The sequence below is a fragment of the Trichoplax adhaerens genome, genomic scaffold, assembly GCF_000150275.1.
Source record: "Trichoplax adhaerens TRIADscaffold_1 genomic scaffold, whole genome shotgun sequence".
Classification (NCBI taxonomy): Eukaryota; Metazoa; Placozoa; class Uniplacotomia; order Trichoplacea; family Trichoplacidae; genus Trichoplax; species Trichoplax adhaerens.
In genome coordinates this window covers 7553526-7575256 of record NW_002060943.1, presented here as the reverse complement: position 1 = coordinate 7575256, position 21731 = coordinate 7553526, and the positions used below count along the sequence as shown (strand labels likewise).

Genomic DNA, 21731 nt, shown 5'->3' with positions numbered 1-21731 from the left:
ATTGGTTGGCTATTCAGCTTAGAAAGCCATGGAGGATAAGGATGGCCGTTATGCCTATTTATTACAACCCATTCGTGATCTTGCTAAAAATTGGGAAGTCGATGTTGCCAAACAATTGGAAGAGTACTTAGATGAGGTGATTATCAATCAATGATCAATTATGACCGTGACTTTACATTCCTTATTATGTTATTACCTTTGCTGATAAACGTAGCCATCCGTTGTTGGTTAAAATGACAAGTACTGTTATATTATTTAGTCTAGTTGACTTTAATGATGGAAAGTGCTATTCGATAGGATTGTCGTACAGGATTCAAACTTTTCTAATTTCAATTATTCCATATCATGCTATAGCTTGAACAAATTACCTTCACTTTTGATGGAGGCACAACATTTTTAAATTTTGCCGAAGCTGCGCTATTAATTCAAGGTTCAGCGAGCGTATACAGTAGGAAGGTACGTAGCCAAGCAAATGAAATATTGCAATAAAATTTTCTCATTGGAAGTATTGTGTACAGAATGCTAATTTAATGTTAACTTGTACAGTATGTATGTATGATTATTTCATGATTATATTTCGCTATAATAACATGACTACTTTTGTGATCATTTCTAATATTCGTTGTATTTCAAAATTGCTTACTTTAACTTAGACATGATATCAACTCTGTAGTACTCTGCATTATAAGATGTAAAATTATTCTAAATATTCAGTCATGTAAGAGATGACTATGTATTCTTACTTTCCAGATCGAATACTTGTACACTTTAGTCTATCAAACGCTTGATTTAATAGCTGAAAAACAGTAAGTAATAAGTATAGTCGTGTGTATGTATAATGCAATTATAATTCTTAAACTCCACATAGTTAACAAATGAATCATTTCCCTAACGATACAGTAACTCTAACACCATTTGCACCTATTATTATTACCAATGTAGACGTCAGAAACAACCAGCATCAGTTGATGATGAAGGAAAAGATGTGGATGTTACATTTCATAAGCTTAATCAAGAAGAGCAGGTATAATAATAATTATACGTTAAAACTTTTTAATCATGAAAATTATTTATATTACAGTACTGTATACGTATATACGTATGTACGTATACTTGTCTAAATTTCATTCTTATCTTTTCAAAACTCGATCATCATTATATTTTGAAGATAACGTCGTCAAGTTTTGCTTAATCAATGCATCAATATCTTATTAAATTAATTAGTATCATTGTAGTTGAAATAATCTTGGGTCAATGTCTCTCTTTTAGTTCATTTCATTAGATGATATCAAAGAGGCTAACAACATTGATCTGATAGAAGAAGATTTCGAAAATCGGACTTCATCATATATTTGTCTTCGAACACCTGTATCATTACTACCGACGGATAATCATAAAAGACAAAGTGATGTTCAATTACTAAGGTATCAACTACCTACGTATAAGTGAAAGAATTTAAAATATTTATTTTTAAAATTATCACTTTCTGTAGGTGCTTTTTATATCCTTAACTGTAAATCACATTTGTATGATACATACCTAGGAAATATTAACTTATTTCCTTTCAATTTTCTATATCTGAATGAAATATTGTAAACAGTGGTAGAGGAGAAGTACTGGGAAATCGTGGAGATTTTAGAGTCAATACATCTGTGATTCATCATTCTGGAGCTTTACTTATTGATACTAGCTTCCAGCCACGTGCCAACAGGAACGCCTTCACCTTAGCAAATGATGGTGGTCACAATAATATCATGCCATTTACCACCCACAATAGTAATTATATTGAATTCTACATTTTTTCATTACATAACTTACTTAGTAACAGATTTATGCAAGATGTTCTTCAAGTATAAATTAATGTATATATATGGTTATATATGAGTAAATCCATTACGTAAGATTTTAATATTTTGCGTTAGATGAGAGCTTCATATCTGGTGAGAATGAAGATATACCCGAAAATGATGGTATTTATTAGTATTAATGAATGATGGCATGTACTGCGTTAGTTAAAACTTTTTTATTTAATTAAACTTATCGTGTATCTGTTGTTTAAAATAAGGTTTCAATTCCGATGACAATACTTTTAACGGAGGAATTAACGATACACTCAGGGACGATCTACACCCGGCAATAGAAGTTCGTAGATGATTTAATATAAGCTGAATATAATTTTGGTTACGTTTTAAACTTTATTGCTTTTGATGTAAACTTAATCGGATAAACTTTACTGTTCATTTATAACAGCAAGAACCTATCGTTGAAGATAGTGCATGGCAAGTTCTCGATCCGCATGACAAAGATGCCATTCCAGAAAGAGCATTCAAAGCCAGTAAGCTAGCACATTTAAATATCAAATACGTGAAATCACTATACTGATATACCGCTTTCCATAACAATTAATCTATTACTACTTATGATACAGGCCGAAATTGGCGCATACCTAAAAATATTGCTATAGATACCCAGGCCATTCGTAAGCGAAAGCGTGGACAAATTAGTATTACAAGCAATCAACCTGGCATATCCATTATAGAGTTCTGTAGCAGGGCTGGTAAGCTACTGTATTTAGATCAACCATTTTTTTATACTTGCAATGTATCTATTAGTAGGATGAGGACAAAACTTGATATTGCTGCTTATTTGGTGGTTATTTTAGCTTGTACTAGGCAAAACCAAAAACTACTGAAGCATGCGATGAATGTTATATGTGAAGGTAATTTTACTCGTACTGTATCTGCAATAAATTGGATCTACTATCACAGCATTAAACTAAAATTATTCCATACATGTTATAGTTAACTAGACACATACTAAACATATATCGTGTATGTTGTTAGATTTGGAATATATAAGTTACGAGTTTGCAGAAAATCAGCATATCTTGAGTAGAGAAATTAACAAATTATTCGTAAGTTTACACTAATACGTACAAATATATCTCACATCAATAATTTGGTACCTTTCTTGTAATCTGTATGCCTTATGACATCAGTTTTGTCTGTACATCTTTTAAATTCACATTAGAAATTTATGACCTCAAACGGGCAAGATAGCGATGATCATGATAAACATGATGATCAGGAGAATAATATTGACGGTAATGAAGTATTGTATACGACGTATCATTATCTAGGAAATAACTAAGTGTACTAGGTTGGCTAACATTTTATCTAAATCTCTACTATTTCACGATTCTACCTATAGGTGGTTATGATGATGATTATAGCGATCAGGATGATTTCGGAATAGAAAATAATTACAACCCTGATCAAGAAATAGTTAATAATGAACATAACATGAGCATTGATCCAATTGGTATTATAAAAAATTTGAAATTATTTGTGTGCATGATATATACTGTAGTAGCATATAGTTATTAAGAATGAACTAATTCCCATAGCAATAGAAGAGCAGAACCTTGAAAATCAAATACCGCAAACTTACGAAGAGCTTGTAAAGGAGCACTTGGTATTGTAACTTTTATGATTATTTTAGAGAATGGGTTGCTATTCATTGTCTAAACTGATAGAGTATAAGATTGAAAAGCTACATATTTGTTATTTTAGAACGTATATGCCAAGGTAACACGCCAGTATATAGAGGATTCTGCGTTAAGATCTCGCGTTAACGAATGGCAAGACAGAATTAAGCCTGCTCTTGAAAATGAAGAAAAACATCCTCCATTTGATATCCATACGTATGGTCAATCGGTGTTGGACTCTCTAAAAGAGAGTAATAATAAAACATACTTATAGTTTAATTAATTTTTCATATCGAATACTATTATACTCTACTAAAATTAAAGTAGCCTTAATCGTTTTTTAACACTTTCTTATTTCATTCAGAAAACGACGATGCAGTGTCCTTCGAAGACGTTGTTAGCCAAAAGGTACTGACGAGAAATACTTACGTAGCATTATATGAATATTATAGCTTTTATTTTAGACAGGTAACACAATAATTTACGTTACAAATTAATACAGGAACCATATGAGATCTGTAGGTTATTTGCTGCCACTTTACAGCTGGTAAGTGGTTAATAAAAACTCTGACATAATATTTTAGCTTCTATAGATACGATGCAAAAGGCTTGTTTAATAAGTTTGTCGGTTGTCAAGTTTTAAATTTAGACATAAAGTATGCAGATTATTCTCCATGATACCATAATTATTTTCATAAACGTTTATGCCATACTAATTTATATTAGGCTAATAATGGGAATATAGAAATAAGTCATGGTGGTAAAAACGAAAAAGCACCAGTTAATACAATGACCGTTAAGATGCTTTCCACCCGTTTGCCCCATGAGGCACTCATGCATTACAAGGCGCCTTCTTTGGATGATACAGCACAAAGTCGTTTAAACTAAAAATGAACTATAATTTCTTTACTTTCATTTTAAATTTTGTACGTATTCAATTTTGACAAGTATTATATTGTTAATAGTAATGTAAACAGATTTCGAGTTATAGAATTCCATTCAGCATGTTGACTGTGATAGCAGCTACAAATATTGCAATGAAAATAGGAATAACAGGACCCTGCCTTAATATTTTACGAATTTGCTCTAGAAAGCGGATCATCCAGTTCTTTTTTATGTTACGTTTAGGATGCTGTATAAAAATTGAGAAATAACATATAAATATTTTGAGCTGTCTGATTCAAAAGCCGTAAAAACAACAAAATAAATGACTTCATTGTAACTTACCAAATTCATTCTGTATCGATACATAGTTGCTCGTATATCTTGATCGTCTATGCTAACTCTTGTAGAAAAATCCCGTTTTATTTCCCTTCTCCACCACGATTGTGAGGTATTGAAAAGACTAAATCAGAGGAAAACAAAATCAACCGATGGAACAAGCGGATTTCAAGATGAAATTATTAAAGTAAAACTAACCCAGCATAGCCTCTGGCGAAGTTATATCTAGTGTAATGATAATGATATAGCTTAGAGCGTATATATTTTGGGGGTTTGTCAGGGAAGGGGTTATACTGAAGAAGTTCAACAACTTCTTTTTGATTAGTTAAGAGACGATGTAAGAAACTTTTAAACCATGGATTTTGATCGTAGGAGCCAAGAGCCAAAAACCACATTTGCCAATCAAGACGTGGTTGATGAGGAGTTATTGCTGGCGGCGATCTTCTAACGTTACCGGGCTTGTAATAAAATTCGTACTTTTTCCAGCCTGAATTTAAGTTATCACTGCCTTCAATGACGACTTCTGGACGACCGCCAACACCAGTCATACTGCATAAATCAACATAAGAAAATGCTCCGTATATGGTAATTATCAAAACGCAAGAAACTTGTAGTAACCTTATTACTGTACTATCGATCAAAATGATATACCTTCGAAATAATCCGTAAGGATTGCTTATTTCGAGACTTTTCGAGTCATCATACCACTTTTTAATAACAGGTGATAGTGACTTTTGTAATTTAGGATCAAGAACACAGTGAGTATTCAAGCTAATACAGAAAAGGACGATAGCTGCAATGATATATACGCTGCTCTTTAAGGTAGTAAAGAATTTTTGTCCAACATTATTAGGAGCAATAATTGAATTTTTAATCGTTGTTAAGATTTCGGCAAGTAAACTAATCGAACCTATCCAGACAGTAATAGGCATGGCAGATACAAGTGCAGAATTGAAACTGGCTTTGGTAAATGCTGCATGAATGAACGATAAATAGGAGTATAGTCAGGTAATAATAATATTAAACTAAGGTTAAGTAAAAGCGTCGTATCGTTATATTACAAATTACCTATTTTACAAGTTATCGGTTGATTTCCTTCCATAAAACGCACTGTAAACAATCGCTGTACCCAATAACATAACATTAGCATAGCCCAGGCTGTTAGAAGCCATTTAATCCATCCTATAAATCTTTGAACACCAGTTGGTAATGCGCCTGTTCCCTCTTCTAGAAGAATAGATGATATGCGTATAGTAAAAATTATATCTGTGTAATAATCATATACATGTGATCTAGCAACACAATCATATACTACTAACTGTCGGTTGGTTCTTTATCAACTGAAAACCACTTCGCTAAGTAGTTTTCGTCCAAAAGTGAAATACATAATCCAATTGTTAATAAGTTAAAGAAGTTATAGTTTCCAGTAAGAATGATTAATATCTGTAAAAGTAACTGATAAATGAAAAATACAAATATTAGCCAAGGCAATACAAATCAATGCAAATACTTTAGATACGGTAGACTTGCAGTGCTTGCAGTGCAGAAAACTTTAATTATGCTTTACTATGACAATTGAATAATGTCGTATAAACCTGGCCATAAAATGAAATTAACCGCAAGCTCCGGATAGGCGAGAAGAATAGGAAAGGTAAGGCAATTTCGATGACATAGCTGCAAGTTAAAAAGAAAAGTTAAGCTTCAGGCAATAAAATTTGTCAAGTCTTTGCTTATATAAATTTATCATCACCACAGATAACTATAATAAACACTTACGTCATTACAACGCTAAATTTTTGAAACCATACAGGAAGTTGATGGGCATACCATGCTAGTGGTGTTGGAATACACTGAATGAAATAATGAATATAATTTAAGATTTATTTTTTTCTATCGAGAATATAGTAATGAGAGTAGTCTTAACAAATAATGGCCTATTAAACGTTATCTAGCTTTTCATAGCGCTAATGTCGTGAAATTTTCGAAACTCTTTTTGAACTTATAGTACAGTAGTACGAATAATAATAAATGAATGACCTGGCTCTCGTAATGGATAGTTAATGCAGTTAATTTCCACCAAGTTGGACATTCACTTGTTAACTTAACTACGCCGGACGCAAACATGAGCCTGAAGAGAAGCCATTTAATCAGCCACATGGTTAAATTGTCATGTGCTTGAGGTTCTATCCTATCAGTTGAAAAAATGTCAAGAGCAATATTGACATTACTGCAATAATTTTTTAATATATCAGTTAAATCTTAGTATGATCGATCTACACAAAGTTCGTACTTTCTAGATCTGATTAGAGCAAAAGGGGCAACGAATATCGCCAAAAACCCAGTTTCCAAAAGTAAAATATCCCTATATATCCCATACAAATAGGTCGTATCATCGATTAGAACGAATAAATATCAGCACAGCAAGGAAACAGTTTGTTGTCGCTTTCCTTAATTATTACATTTTAAACGCTACTAGTAGTACGTCCGTCAATTTATAACAATTAATTATCTGTATTATTTTTAACGGTACATCAGTATAGTGGGCAAAAGGTATCATTTTCTGGATTAACATCGAACAAACCAATGTTTAGTAGATTGCTTACCATTGAAACCAAAGGAAGATAGTGCCAACCTAAAAGATGTAGTTTATTAATAGCAGCACAGTAAAAGAAAAAGTTTAGACGAGAAAACAGAAAATAAATTACTTGTTATCATCATTAGTCATTTATTTCCAGAGAGATAGCAGTACTTCTTTAAGTACCCTCTACTAGTTTAATATTAATAATATTAATGAACTCCAATAACCGTATTGTGCACACTGATTTTATTATTTACTTAACGTATAATAAGACCTGAACATTACTCAAATTATGAAGCATTGGATAGTTTCAACTTGGTACACGAAAATAATCAATTTGCGATTATGTAATAAGATACCTACAATGGTACGGTACCTTAAATATAGATAGGTAAAAAATCCACAAAGCAAGGAATGTTGCTGCATTTCTAACACGAGGTGTTATCATAGCAAACCAAGCTAGTAGCATACCAACAATTGATAGTAACTCTAGTGATTGTTCAGCGTCTAAGCCATAATCGCCCATAAACCATAATAATGTCGGTGTCGAAGAGAACTTTTTAGCTGGATCATCAACTAATGAATATAATATGATAGTACAAATTTGTTAATAAAATAAATAGTTAAATATCGTCCTGACATCATCCGTAGTCACTCAGACCGATATCGTGCAGACTGCAAAACCATATTTACTTTAATATATTAAATTAAGCATGAATATACTAGTAGTACTGCAGTCAATATTTTACTCAAAGTGTTTCCTTGTCAATTATAGTAACTGTTGTGACACTATGGTATCACAAATTTTGCAACAAATTGCTGATAAAATCTAATATCTGGACTCTATTGGTCATTTATAAAATTTTTGCCTTGATAGCTCTACCAAACTAGTAACTTTTACCATTATGATCATGAATTTAAAAGGCATTTCAATTGCATGTTCTTTTAGTTTACGAAAACGCTTAATTGATGATTAGTTTGATTTGTCGTATAGCGGCTATATTAGTCCTTACAAAATACGAGTATAATCATATACCAGAATAACCACAGCATCAAATCTACTTAGGCATGCAGGTTTACTATTAAATGAATGATATCATGACGGATTGTATGAAGTCATTACGCGTATATCGTCAATTATAATTATATAAATGTAAATTTTAGCCATTTAATCTACAATACAACAACCACAACATTTATTAAATAAAAGTATTTTTAAAATATATAGTTACTATCTTCAACTGTCTGTAATATTACTCTTATGTTATCTTTTTTTACATTTGCTTTAAGGAATTAGTGTAAAGTACTGGTAGAATACGTTCGTATACTAATGCTGTAGGGTACTTTCAATGTATTGTAGCTTTGTTATCAACATCGTCTATTTGCCTATTTTTTAATATCTTGGGAATGTGTCATATTAATTGAGCAATATTAAGCGGTAAAAATTGCACCATAAACACTAAGGATAAAGAATTTACTGTAATCATAACACTTAAAATTATGATTAGAAAAAAAAACAAGAGAAACTGCTGTTAAAAGGGTGTAATATCCTGTTTTTAAATGTCGCTAAAATACTACAACACGGATGGACTTTTCGTTACCGTTTTTCAGATCTAGTTGGTTATCAACAGGAATAATACCATTCTTGCCATACAGACCTACACATAATTTGAAAGAAAAGTTAGGACGTGATTGAATATTTAAAAGTCGCTCATTGTAAATTTATTTTTAAATATTGAAATAATGCTGGCAGTATTACCAACTACGGTATTGTGCTATAAAATTCGATTTTACCAAACAAAAGTTTTCTATCCTTATCTAATAAAGTAAAGTACTGTACATGTTTAGATTGTATTATTGTTTGACAATACTATCTTAGGCTGGACTAGATAAAATGAAATTTGTATTTTAGTAAAATTGTTGAATGACAAGCTTGCAAATCTGTGCAATATGATAACCATGCCCATGATGAGCTAACGGCTACTTTATCCTATCTCAATAGCGCTTTTCTTGATGAACATTGATCACGTTTCCCATCACACAGTATTGTTCGTTCATTATCGCTAGTCTCGTCTAGTCTAGTATAAAACGGCGTGCGCCACCACAGTATTTACTGAACAGTGATTCGAACATTATTTGAACGCAGTATAAAAGAAGAGCAGAAGAAGAAATGTACAATTCTGCTGAATGGCGACAGGAAGTAACTAGTTAAAAGTCTTCCAAATTATATTATATTATTCGCACGGCATCCACTACAACATGCCTGCATTGCAATGGTTTCTACATGTCAGCACATACGTATACGATACTATACAAGCGTATACTGTATTAGCGACTTATCATGACGATATTGTGCAAGGTATGTTGTAGGTTTGAATCGATCTATGCAATTGAATACTTATCAATGGCTCCACGCCATAATAAATTCAAAATTTCTCAAGTATAACCATAATAGTATCAACCAGGTTAAAAATAAGAATTGAAATCGCTATTTAAAACTAAATCGTACACTCTATTCTGACAAACTAAGACTGATCATTTCATTGATCGATCCACACTACGACCTGGATAACATTAGGCTCTAAAAAATATCGCAAGAAATCAATCTTTAAATTTATACCAGGTATCTGCAGATAGAAGGATGTGAAGGCGAATAAATAAATGGCAGCAATCCACCATAGGAATGATTCCCTTACTAGCATACCAACAGCCATGTTGGAATAAAGTGTTGCAGCTTGCTCAATCAACGCTCTCAAGATGAAAGATGAAAGGGGGGGTTCAAGAGGGGGGGGGGGGGGTTATTGTCTTCACCACAGTGTGCGGGTAGGTGCTAGTAGGGTAGACTACGGATTCAAAGGCCAAATTGAAAGGATTACACCAAAGGAGTAGAGAAGACCGTGGTGAAGTATAGGATAGTAAATAGTGTATGGTACTTTCGTTACAAGGACAATAATCGAATTTTATCCAATGGCTAGTATAGGCTGTATGACATGTTTGGGTAGGCTATCTTACAACTGTATGCGATTAAGGGAAACTACCAGTATAGATACCCAAACACCACCTACCATACTAGACAAAGCGCATTGATCAACCACCAACGTCGTCTTCCCGGTTGCCACGTGACATCGAGCAGATCTCTGCAGCGGCTAGTCCTCCTACTGCACTTATTGCTAAGCTGCAGCTCTCAGCTGATTAAATCAAAATGGTGCTGCAAAAGTTAGATTCTCGTATACGCACACTAATCGAAAATGGCGTAGGATTACGCCAAAGATCGATGTTTGTCATTGTTGGCGATCAAGGTAGAGATAAGGTAAGATAATTTTATAGCTATTGATTTCCACTACGCTAATTAATGTGTCGCAATGTGGGCAATGGATGCCGAACGCATGCCATTTCTCTAATTTTAATTACAGGTTGTCATCTTGCATCACATGCTAACGAAAGCAACTGTCAAATCTCGGCCTTCCGTACTATGGTGTTATAAGAAAGAGCTTGGCTTTAGCAGGTATTTCATATTCACTGTGTTAGGCTATCAATACTTCATACACTACTAAAAAAGTTTTAATAGTCTTGCAATACTTGGTCATCCTGATCAATATCGTCTTACTATTGCTTTCCTTCATCATGGATCAGCCATCGTAAAAAGAGAATGAGACAGTTGCAGAAAAAGCTTAAAAGCGGAAATGTTGCAATCAATAAAGATGATCCTTTCGAATTATTTATTGCAAGTACCAATATTCGCTACTGCTATTACTCAGAAACTTTCAAAATTTTGGGTAATACTTTTGGTATGCTTATATTACAGGTAATGCAAACTGCTATTTTGTATTCTAGCTTACTAATTGACAAGACTGCAACATATATACGAGTCCATAAAAAGATGTGTAGTAACACTTTCGGTATACTAGGATTACAGGCAATTTAGATGATATTGTGTACTCTATTCTACTACTTGATATAATTACATGATGTGATGTAGTTGTAATATTTGCTATATGCTAGGATAATAGGTGATTTAGCTAATATTGTGTAATCTATTCGACTATCTGACATGATTACAATATACGCGAAATGATGTACTGTAGTAATACTTTTTGTGCTAGGATTACAGGTAATCTAGCTGATATCTTTCTGTTCTTTATTCTACTACTTGCTATGAGTACAATATACGTGAAATGATGTAGTAATATTTCAATATGCTAGGATTACAGGTAATTCAGCTGATATTTTGTAGCTTATTTCTGCTACGTGACATGGCTACAATACACTGAGATACGGTAATAGTAATTGCGACTTGCTTATACCTGTATTACAGATAGATTAGCTATGTTTTTCATACAGTGCCTTATTTTACTACTTGATAAAACTGTAATACTCATGAAATGATGATGTAGAATTTGCAATAGTTACATATAGAAACTGCTTTCAACTATATACGTCAATATCCACATCGTTTATTGAATAACGAAGCTCACCTTTTCAATGGATTTCATGATAGGATTTTGAAGCATTAACTCCAAACATCCTCGCTAGAACTGTAGAAACTGTCGAAGGTGGCGGTTTAGTAATTTTTCTCCTAAAGTCCATGAATTCTCTTAAGAAATTGTTTACATTTACTATGGTACGTTCTTGGTCTACTTGACTGTAGAAACTATTGAATGGATAAGCAATCTTTCTTTACTTGCCAATAAACGGCTAGTTAATTGTTTTATAATTACGTCATTACATACTTGAGCCATAGAATTTCTCATTATATCGATAAAAATTAAATTCTATTCATTTACAATCGATTTAAACTTATCACTGACTATAAAACTATGGTAAACATTTATTCTCTCAACTAAAACTGCCCTGCAACGTCATTTCTACTAGGATGTTCATTCACGTTACAGAACTGAATCCCATCAACAAGTTATCTGCAGATTCAATGAAAGGTTCTAGCGCTACAATATATTATACTTCTTCATTAACTGCACATTTTCTCGCTGATATACGTACTTTTGAAACTTGTAGATTTATGCTATCGTTAGCGTCCTGTAAACAATGCTTAGTTATGGACGATCAATTCAATATTTTACCAATTTCATCAAGTTCTTCTAACATTACACCTATTGCAGCGTCTATGAAGGTAATTTGTACCACAAATTAGTATAAACTGTTTCCATCGCAGTTCTGCAAAAAGCGAATGTGTTAAAAGTGATTTACGTTATGTATATTCAGGACAGTGAAGACCCTAAAGAAGAAGAATTAAAAGTATTGAAAGACTCTTTAGCAGATACACAACCTGTTTGCAGCCTTTTAAATTTAACAAAGACTCTTGACCAAGTTAGTCACTCAATTTGTTGGAATTGAAGACTGACAATTATGTAGTATGTCGTACAGATCATTGTATTAACACCGTTAAATTTTTTATATTAGGCGAAAGCATTATTACGTTTCATTGAAGTGATATCAGAAAAGACATTAACATCGACAATAGCATTGACTGCTGCTCGAGGGCGAGGCAAATCAGCTGCTCTCGGATTAGTCATAGCCGGCGCAATCGCCTTCAGGCATGCTCGATTAATATTTCGCTATAAAAGAATGTTCATTGATAGACGTATATAGTGCATTTTGGTTAATTCTGTAAATAATGATTTATTACCGTTTAGCTACTCGAACATTTTTGTCACATCTCCAAGCCCAGAAAACTTACACACACTGTTTGAGTTTGTTTTTAAAGGATTTGACGCTCTAGGATATGAGGTAATCGAACTAAAGTTATCTCTAATCGTAGTGCAGGCATATAAACACTATACTAATGAATTAGAGAGTAATTTTCATTTTATCGCATGATTTACTCGTTAAAGGAACATCAAGACTATGAAATTATTCAATCTACCAACCCTGAGTATAATAAGGCTGTTATTCGTGTTAATGTTTTTATGGAGCACAGGCAAACAATTCAGGTCTGCTATATTCCTTTACTTATAGCTTGTAATATAAATTCATGTAATTTTTCAATCTCTAATTTCTTTCCTTCTCGCACCTATTGGATGGTAGTACTTTCACCCATCTGATGCTGGTAAACTAGGACAAGCAGAATTAGTCGTTATTGATGAAGCAGCTGCAATCCCCCTACCTCTAGTTCGTTCTATTCTGGGTCCTTACCTAGTTTTCATGGCTTCCACTATCAATGGGTATGCACTATTTTTACGGTATAAAATTAGCTATACGTATAATATCAAATCTATAACGTATTCTTTTTATTGATCACTTAGTTATGAGGGAACTGGAAGATCTCTTTCTCTTAAACTAATTGAACAATTAAGGCAACAACAGGCGACATCTGCAGCTTCGTCTGCTAGTAGCACTCAAACCATTAAAGGTAAAGCACCTTATTTTGGTTTGTACATCCGAATTAATTGAATGAAGTAATTTTTATTTTTCCTCCTTGTAATGTTAAGGTCGAATCTTACATGAAATCGAATTAAACGAATCAATTCGTTACAGTAATGGTGATGAAATAGAAAAATGGCTTTATAAATTGCTTTGCCTTGATATTTCCAACATTCAGAGATTTATCACTGCGTGTCCTTCACCTAATGACTGCGAATTATATCCTAACAATATTCAAGATAGTTACAATCATTAACCAAATTCAGATACAATCGAAATAGATCGTATTGCCTTAACAGTGTAAACATACTACGTTAACAGAGATACCCTATTCTCATGTCATAAAGCCTCTGAAGCATTTTTACAAAGATTAATGTCTATATATGTTGCATCGCACTACAAGGTAATAAAAAGTAGTTTCTTCCTGCTTATTAGGATTAGTATAGCTTAAATATTATTTTACTTCACCATTGATTGACAATGATTATCTTCTTCGTATTTATCAGAATACCCCTAATGACCTACAAATGCTTTCTGATGCACCAGCACATCATTTATTTTGTCTTCTTGGTCCATCGATTGAAAAGAGCAAGACTTTGCCTGATATTTTATGTGTTATTCAGGTCTGATTTACTAGTTATGAATGATTTGATGAAATAGATAATTGTGTCAAAATAATTATTCCCTGAAGATAATGATCATAAATATTTGATTAACAAAACAAGGTTTGCCTTGAAGGTGGGATATCAAAGCATTTAGTTATGAATAGTTTGTCGCAAGGTAAACGAGCATCTGGCGATATGATTCCATGGACAATATCCCAACAGTTTCAAGATTATAACTTTGGTTCCCTATCCGGTGCTCGAGTAATACGAATTGCTACTCATCCAGATTTGCAAGGCGTAAGTCACATTTTAATATATATTTACCGGTAAATAGCATTTCGTTGATTCTAATCTATGATGTGACATTTCTTAGCTGGGCTATGGTGCACGAGCTCTCCACTTATTGCAAGAATTTTATGAAGGTAGATTTTCCGACTTATTACAAGATGAAGAATTTAATGAAACTACGGCCACAGATCATCAATTTAAAAATGTCGATGTAAATATACAGCGATTTTGTTGAAATAGCAATGATACTACATTTTACAATATGATTTGCAAAAAGGAAATCGCCGCGGATAAATTTATGGTAACTTATTATTAATATCACGATTAGGATGATGGTGTGAGCTTGTTGGATGAAGTCATCAAACCAAGATCAGGTCTACCACCACTTTTAAGTAATTTAACTGAATGTAAAGCTCCAAAGTTAGATTACCTTGGTGTTTCATATGGTCTCACAAATCAATTATTAAGGTTTGTAGTACTATCTTACAGTACAGATAATTTCTTCAATTCATTAATCATGATATCTGTTGAAATAGATTTTGGACAAAATCTGGTTATGTACCGGTATATATTCGGCAAACACCGGTATGTAAAAATATGAAATTGAGGGATCTTAGCAAATTAGGTTATTACGTGAGTTGATGTGCAGTATACATTAATTACTAGAACGATCTTACTGGAGAACACAGTTGCATTATGCTGAAAGTATTATATCAAGATGTGGAAAATAATCCAAATATGAGATGGCTAAAAGCATACTGGGAAGGTAAGATTTAAAACATGTTTCAATAACTGTCCATGCTTCTAGAACTGGATTCTAATTATTGATATTGTATTATTTTTAAACTTAGATTTTAGGAAAAGATTCTTAACACTGCTGTCGTATCAGTTTCGAAACTTTTTACCTGGTTTAGGACTTAGTGTTTTATCGAAGAGAGAACAATTACAAAGTTCCTACAAAGGTATATACTGACAAAATGTTGATAGCTTATGTCTGTTTATAAAAATCAGAATGGCCCGAGACTAAATTCGCATATCTAATTTTCCCGATATAGCAATTACGCCGGCTGAGCTTTCATCGATTTTTATCAAATATGATTTGAAAAGGTTGGATATATATTCTCGTAAAATGGCTGATTATCACTTGGTAACCGATTTGCTGCCAAGTAGTAAGTATCACTTATTGTTTCGCACTTTTTGATGAACGTGAATGCTCTTGTACAAAAAAGTATGACGATTTATCTCAATATGATAATGTTTCTTTATCTCCACCCACAGTTGCCAAACTCTATTTCACAGATCGCTTTGAATTCAATTTATCTTCCGTTCAAGCGGTAGGCTTAATAGTATAGATTAATCACTTATAAAACAAATTTTTATAATTGGTACATCCAGCCGCTTTGTTGTTGCCTATCTAAAACTAATCTCAACACCTGCAGGCAATACTTTTAGGCCTGGGATTGCAACGCAAAACTATTGACGAATTAGAGGTACCTGAAGTGAAATAAATATTGTGACAATGATATGATGAATAAAACGTACAGCGTTAATTAACTCTATGAATATTTCTAATTTGATATGGTAGAAAGAACTGAGCCTACCTTCAACGCAACTGCTTGGTCTATTTAATAGAACTATAAGAAAGATTGTAAATCATTTCAATGAAATAGAAGTGGCAGACCTCTCTAAGCAAATAAACGAAGACGATTCGTTTGTTGCAGATATGAAACCTGTTATTAAAACTCTAAAAGAAGAGCTGGTTAGTAATGTATAATAATAGATGTTCGTAGCGTACAGCAAATTATGTACGAGTATTAAAATATTTCTGTTTTTTAAATTATAGACCGAAGCAGCAGTTGATTATGAAACTAAGAAGAACGATAACATTAAACAACTGGAAAATATCAATCTAAGCGAGTGAGTAGAGTTTTTTGAAATGATTATTGTTCAGACATATACAGTATATGCATACTGTATAGTTATAAAAGATGGACGAATTGCTCTACTCTTGTTTACTAGATTTTAATTATAGTTAATTGTAAGCCACATTGGATTAAATCTCTTAGATACTCTATAGCGGGAAAGGAAAGTGAATGGCAAGATGCCCTTCCAAAAGAAAAGCCAATCGGATTAGTTAGTATTAAAAGGTGTGTGATTCAAATAAACATAATTTATTAGCAAAATGTAAGTTGTAGGCAATCTATTCATGTTAATTCTATACAATGCTACGAGTACTTGCATCGAGTGCTAAAGAACTTAAAGCATATTTATTTCAATTTTAGAAATAACGACAGCAAAACCAACCATTTGGTGAGTATAAGAACGCTAATTAGTCTAATTTCAATAAATTTAATAATCTTTTGGTTCTTTGGTACATCAAGGCCCCCAAAACCAAAAAATCCAAGAATAAAGAGAAAAAATTTAAGAAAAAAGGCAACAAACAGTGATGGAAATAGAATGCATGTTTTATTCACTAGTGCAGATGACAATGTAAAATTGGTATTCATGATATAAATACACTGTAAAATTTTTTTAAGGCGAAATTTCATCTATTTTTAACCTACTCTACCTTGTTAATTAATAAAAACTAAGAAACAACCGTTATTCATTGTAAAAGAACGAAGAACGCAAATCAATTTAATTGCATATTGAGTAAAGTTTTATTTGAAATCAAGCCCCATTGTGAATGTCATGAATGATAAACAGATGATTTTGTTAATGAATAATAATTAATGTAATTAGAGCATGAAAACAATAGCAGCATTAAAATGCAAAGTACATCGATTCCTTGTAGTCTAATTTCTCCAAATTTGGTAAACAAGCAAATTTGATCATTGGAGGTGGACCACACATCAGAATTTGTGTGCTAGGCCCTGGTGCTGGCATCCTCTCGCGAAGCATGTCGTCATTAATAAACCCAGAGCTATATTGCCAATCTAATTTATAGGATAGTGATATAACGAAATGATTAATCTATTATAGTCTGCGGGTAGCCTGAAGAGTCTATTACTTGAAATGAAAATATTGAACTTGCCTTGCGGAGGTCTATCTAAGGTATACCAGACCTTGACGTTAGGATGCTGTTGAGAAATTTCTTCCAAATGGTCACGAAGTAGGATGTCATTCTCAGTCTAATATTTCAGTATATTATCATATTCATTAGAAAAGATTTGCTATATAATCTCAGTTCATGACGATGTCGTAATAACATTAATACATCGCACATTACCTGATTTGCAAATAAGAGTGATAATTCAGTCTTATCTTCGGGATCTTTCAAGACAGCTCTAATAATTTGCAGCATTGGAGTAATGCCTGTAAGGTAGAATAGGGTTAAATTGCTATCTATGTTGACGGTTACTACCGTATTACTAATTTTTAGGCAAGTCTATTCACGTATCGAATAGTTTACAAACGCAATCAGACAAGATAGATAAATGTCATCAAGTTGTCTACTCTGCAGTCGACATTTTTTTGATGTGATTTCAAAGCGTAGTAAAGATTACAGCTTGTACTCTTGTATTACATAATAAGAAATTTACCAGTTCCTCCAGCGATTAATCCTAATTTTTTCACATTCTTGATTACAGCATCTTTTTTAGGACTTTCTTTGATGCTTAATTTGCCTACAATTGCAATCATTTAATAAATATAGAGCATTTCAGATGTTGTGGACTATAGTGGGGTAAAGGTTGCTTACGGGAAGTAAAGCTATCATTTTATTACGCTAATAAATAAATCATCCGTTTAAATATGCAAGTGCGTAAGTACATATAAGAATTGATCACTTTTAATCTACACTGATTCGTACAAGAACGCAATAAATGCATTCTTTCCATCATGATTATATCTTACCTCGACCCAAATATGTTACTTTTCCACTTGGTCCGCGTACATCAATTGTGTCACCAATTTTCATCGATTCTAAATATTGTGACATTTTACCTCCATCAGGGAATTTTGGGTGTACATTTTTGAAGTAGATCTGTTCGATAACAAAGATAAAAGGGTTTTGTAAACTTTCATTGAAACTTGCCACTCGTTGTTATTAATTTTTCGTTGGCAAATAAATTTAGCACAAGTTTCCTTTATTTCAAGTTATGGGGATGATGATGCAAGTAAGACTGCTGAAGCTATATAGCCTCATTATATATCTTTCTACCTTAATAACCAGATCAAAATAGCCAACGTCATCATCAGAAGATACTGGGGTATAAGGACGAACTACCAAAGCGCCATCGATAACAGCACTGAGATACATATGCTGACCTATTGCGATAGGACATCGAAATAAGGGTTAATGAATGTTGACATAAACAGCACAATAATTTGACTTGAATACATCCGTAGACTGTTAGACTGTTATAAGTAATTTCAAAAAAGTAAAATTAAAAGTACCAAGTCGTTAATCAATTGAATATTGACGATGATAGTTATATACTAATTTTAGCAGCAGTTAAAGTTGTAAATACCGCAATAAATACATTATACATTATCAAGAGAATAAACAAACCTATCGGCAATCCCAAGATATGATCTGGACTTTGCAGAGCGAATCTGAAGCGTCTGGTGTCATGGCTAATATTCTATTAGAAATGTCATCATCACCATATTAGAAATATTTCGATGGCTACATTTGATTATAAACGGCTATTGTCTAAACGTTTTTTGGTGTAATTAACTGACAAAGTGTGAAAATAGATTAGTAAAGTAATTGCGAAGGATATTGGAGGACTTGATAGAAAATGGAAATACTACTTCCGTTACAACAATGAAATCATTTCCATTCTTCTTCTACCACTACGCAGCAAAGCTGAGAGAATGCATTGCAGTCTGTATTCGACTAGCGAAAACTACTCGACTATAATATATAAGCTGCCATAGACTTGTAGATTGCACGTTTAAAGTTTTCAAACTGCTTTTGAGAATGAAAATGCAAACGCTATTACCATTACGCTACTGGCGACAAATGATTTATTTTTCTACAAAATTATGCAGCAAGGCTTGACAGAATGCCCATTATCCTGTCTATACTAGGTTAGTTAAGCTAGCGAAAACAATCTTGCTTAAACTTAAAGTGGTGTAATACTACCGTAAAACTTGGAGCATTTGCAAAGACTTTAAAGCATAAAGTAATGTATTCCATTTTTAATTGACATGGTTCTAGGGCAAAATAGAAAAATCCTAGTCGATATGAAGCCCATCATAGTTTACTAAAAGATAACGTAGATATAAGCTGCGCGCATAAAATTATATTTAGAATACGACAGACGAAATATAGAAACTGGTTATGGTAAATGAAAGCAGGTGCCTACCTCCTTTTCAATCATTTTAAAGGGGATTTTCTTGGTTGGATCTAACGCAACTGGAGAGGATTTCTTTCCAGGTGTAATAAGAATGCTGTAAATAATTAAAGTGACAATCACAGCACCAACGGCAATCAGAATTCCTTGATTCTGTGATAAAATGAAATAGTTGATGATTCAATATTTATATTTCGCAAACAATGGACATGGTAATATCTGAAGAGTTAAAATTATGAAATGTGACGAGATAAAAGAGTGTCAAGAGAATTGATTCAAGTAATGCGATGGTCCATTTCGATTCCCTACTAATATTTCATTTCATGAAGTGGTTACGATAGCAGAAACCTTAGTAGCATAGAGATAGGAAAACTTGTCAAGTGACTGAGAAGAACACCTTTCCATCTTTGACATTTTTTAGATATTGATCGATATAAAATATAAAGAGCAATCTAATTTGTAGCATTGCAAGTCTAGTAGAGCTACAACAGTTCATTCTGTAAACGAAGTGAAGCCATGATAGCGTAAAATTGATTAAAAGTCTTGACAGGGTCGATGATAGAGAAAATGACGGACCACCTATTTTCACATTAGCAGCAAAGTCATATCGTTCTTTGGTAGAAAAGCATATAACGATGAATAGCAATTTCTATTTAGGTCAATAACTGCCAATGATGTCGATCCTATTTTGTAATATTGTTCGCTGGTGACTTTGATCAAGGTGATTAGATGGATGTCCTTTTGATTAATGTCTCTCATTTGAAAGTAAATTGTGCAATATGATAGAAACAGCAGAGTTACAGTATAGTGTATACAGTACTGCATAGAATTCATCTCGAGAGAAATTACTGCTACGAATGCTATCCTATCCCTTTCAAGCTTCTCAAGGTGCTACTGCAAATCATCATTTGAGTATCTTGTCATCATCAGTACAGTCATCCCTGCATGTCATATTTGAAGCTAATTTCCATTAAAGCAATAAAGGCGATGGAAAGGTATTCTACCCTTGTAGAATCTCTGTCATGATAAATCAATATACAGTACGTGAGAGGAAGGATATGGAGAGATGCTAGGAATTTTAACCTCCTATTGTACTATCACGTTTTACCACTAAGCTACAGTAAATTAGCTGATGTCTTGCAGTGTATAAGACAGCTATGATTTAAATGATTAACCCTACAGGGTTTGAAGTATCATTTATTCAATACGATATCGATCTCCGTGTCTATTACTAGAAAGATGGTTAGCTTAAAATGTAGAATAGCCTTGAGCATCGGGTACTACCATCGACTAGCCACTGAATCCCATATCCAATCAATCCATCTACAGTATAACAACATGTAGGAAAGAGAAAGAGAGAATGGCTTCGAATGTTATCCCCTTCCATTGATTGTATACAATGTATAGTACTATTCGATAATGATTTGGGTCATCCAGATTAAGATCAATAATGGTTTTTGAGGAGAATATATTTCTACGATAGAAAAAATGGACTCTGTAATGTTCAATCTACGTTTTACTTGTGTGCATGACAAGCAGACTAATACCTGGGATACCGTATAAAACTAACAAGTTCCTTTTCCACTACAGTAGTATAGAGCAAAAAGAATAAAAACAAGCGGCTACTAATCGATCTGATCTTACATATTCCAATCTAATCATAATCATCTAGGGAAAATGATTTGATGTGTGCAAAGATAAGGGAAAAATAAAACATCACAGTTTTAAGCTTGGCTCGATCACCCTACTAAATGGACTTGTGCAGCACGACAAAGAATAATACCTGAATAGTGTATCAAACGAACACGTTCCTTTTCCACTAGTCTAGAGCAAAAGCGTTCAAAATGGTTACCGATCTGATCTTACTTATC

At 33.1% G+C, this 21731-nt stretch overlaps 4 protein-coding genes across 4 annotated transcripts in view; 2 read left to right on the top strand and 2 right to left on the bottom strand.

Annotated features, from left to right (window-relative positions):
• Positions 1 to 28: 28 nt before the first annotated feature.
• On the top strand, positions 29 to 4375 carry TRIADDRAFT_52130 (uncharacterized protein; the record flags this gene model as incomplete). Its single annotated transcript, XM_002108753.1, has 19 exons — positions 29 to 136; positions 355 to 456; positions 751 to 806; positions 943 to 1024; positions 1270 to 1424; positions 1601 to 1776; positions 1923 to 1970; positions 2066 to 2142; positions 2251 to 2335; positions 2429 to 2557; positions 2663 to 2719; positions 2844 to 2914; positions 3031 to 3103; positions 3211 to 3321; positions 3407 to 3474; positions 3573 to 3738; positions 3852 to 3955; positions 3990 to 4034; positions 4214 to 4375. The coding sequence occupies 19 exons, from the start codon at positions 29 to 31 to the stop codon at positions 4373 to 4375; spliced, it is 1875 nt and encodes a 624-aa protein (XP_002108789.1).
• Positions 4376 to 4890: 515 nt separating this feature from the next.
• TRIADDRAFT_18249 (uncharacterized protein) lies at positions 4891 to 9988 on the bottom strand (the record flags this gene model as incomplete). The annotated part of the gene is made up of 12 exons (XM_002108014.1): positions 4891 to 5257; positions 5360 to 5681; positions 5777 to 5932; positions 6028 to 6163; positions 6304 to 6382; positions 6485 to 6558; positions 6746 to 6896; positions 6999 to 7070; positions 7312 to 7340; positions 7663 to 7850; positions 8870 to 8944; positions 9907 to 9988. The coding sequence occupies 12 exons, from the start codon at positions 9986 to 9988 to the stop codon at positions 4891 to 4893; spliced, it is 1731 nt and encodes a 576-aa protein (XP_002108050.1).
• A 500-nt stretch (positions 9989 to 10488) lies between these two features.
• On the top strand, positions 10489 to 16735 carry TRIADDRAFT_20052 (uncharacterized protein; the record flags this gene model as incomplete). Its single annotated transcript, XM_002108752.1, has 27 exons — positions 10489 to 10596; positions 10700 to 10791; positions 10920 to 11091; positions 11785 to 11907; positions 12159 to 12220; positions 12300 to 12414; positions 12507 to 12611; positions 12705 to 12871; positions 12938 to 13031; positions 13136 to 13234; positions 13329 to 13465; positions 13547 to 13671; positions 13733 to 13906; positions 13988 to 14067; positions 14171 to 14287; positions 14390 to 14566; positions 14643 to 14768; positions 14886 to 15025; positions 15094 to 15142; positions 15224 to 15323; positions 15409 to 15519; positions 15613 to 15726; positions 15836 to 15891; positions 15997 to 16047; positions 16143 to 16316; positions 16401 to 16474; positions 16624 to 16735. 27 exons carry the CDS (start codon positions 10489 to 10491, stop codon positions 16733 to 16735), a joined length of 3054 nt encoding a protein of 1017 aa, XP_002108788.1.
• Positions 16736 to 17320: 585 nt separating this feature from the next.
• Positions 17321 to 21731, bottom strand: part of TRIADDRAFT_52127 (uncharacterized protein) — a gene marked incomplete at both ends in the record, with an annotated part of 5540 nt that continues 1129 nt past the window's right edge. The window contains 8 exons of the mRNA XM_002108013.1: positions 17321 to 17493; positions 17568 to 17688; positions 17787 to 17872; positions 18100 to 18183; positions 18413 to 18542; positions 18720 to 18826; positions 19071 to 19143; positions 19873 to 20013. Of these exons, the coding sequence (XP_002108049.1) occupies positions 17321 to 17493; positions 17568 to 17688; positions 17787 to 17872; positions 18100 to 18183; positions 18413 to 18542; positions 18720 to 18826; positions 19071 to 19143; positions 19873 to 20013 (915 nt within the window). The remainder of the gene's footprint in view (positions 17494 to 17567; positions 17689 to 17786; positions 17873 to 18099; positions 18184 to 18412; positions 18543 to 18719; positions 18827 to 19070; positions 19144 to 19872; positions 20014 to 21731) is intronic.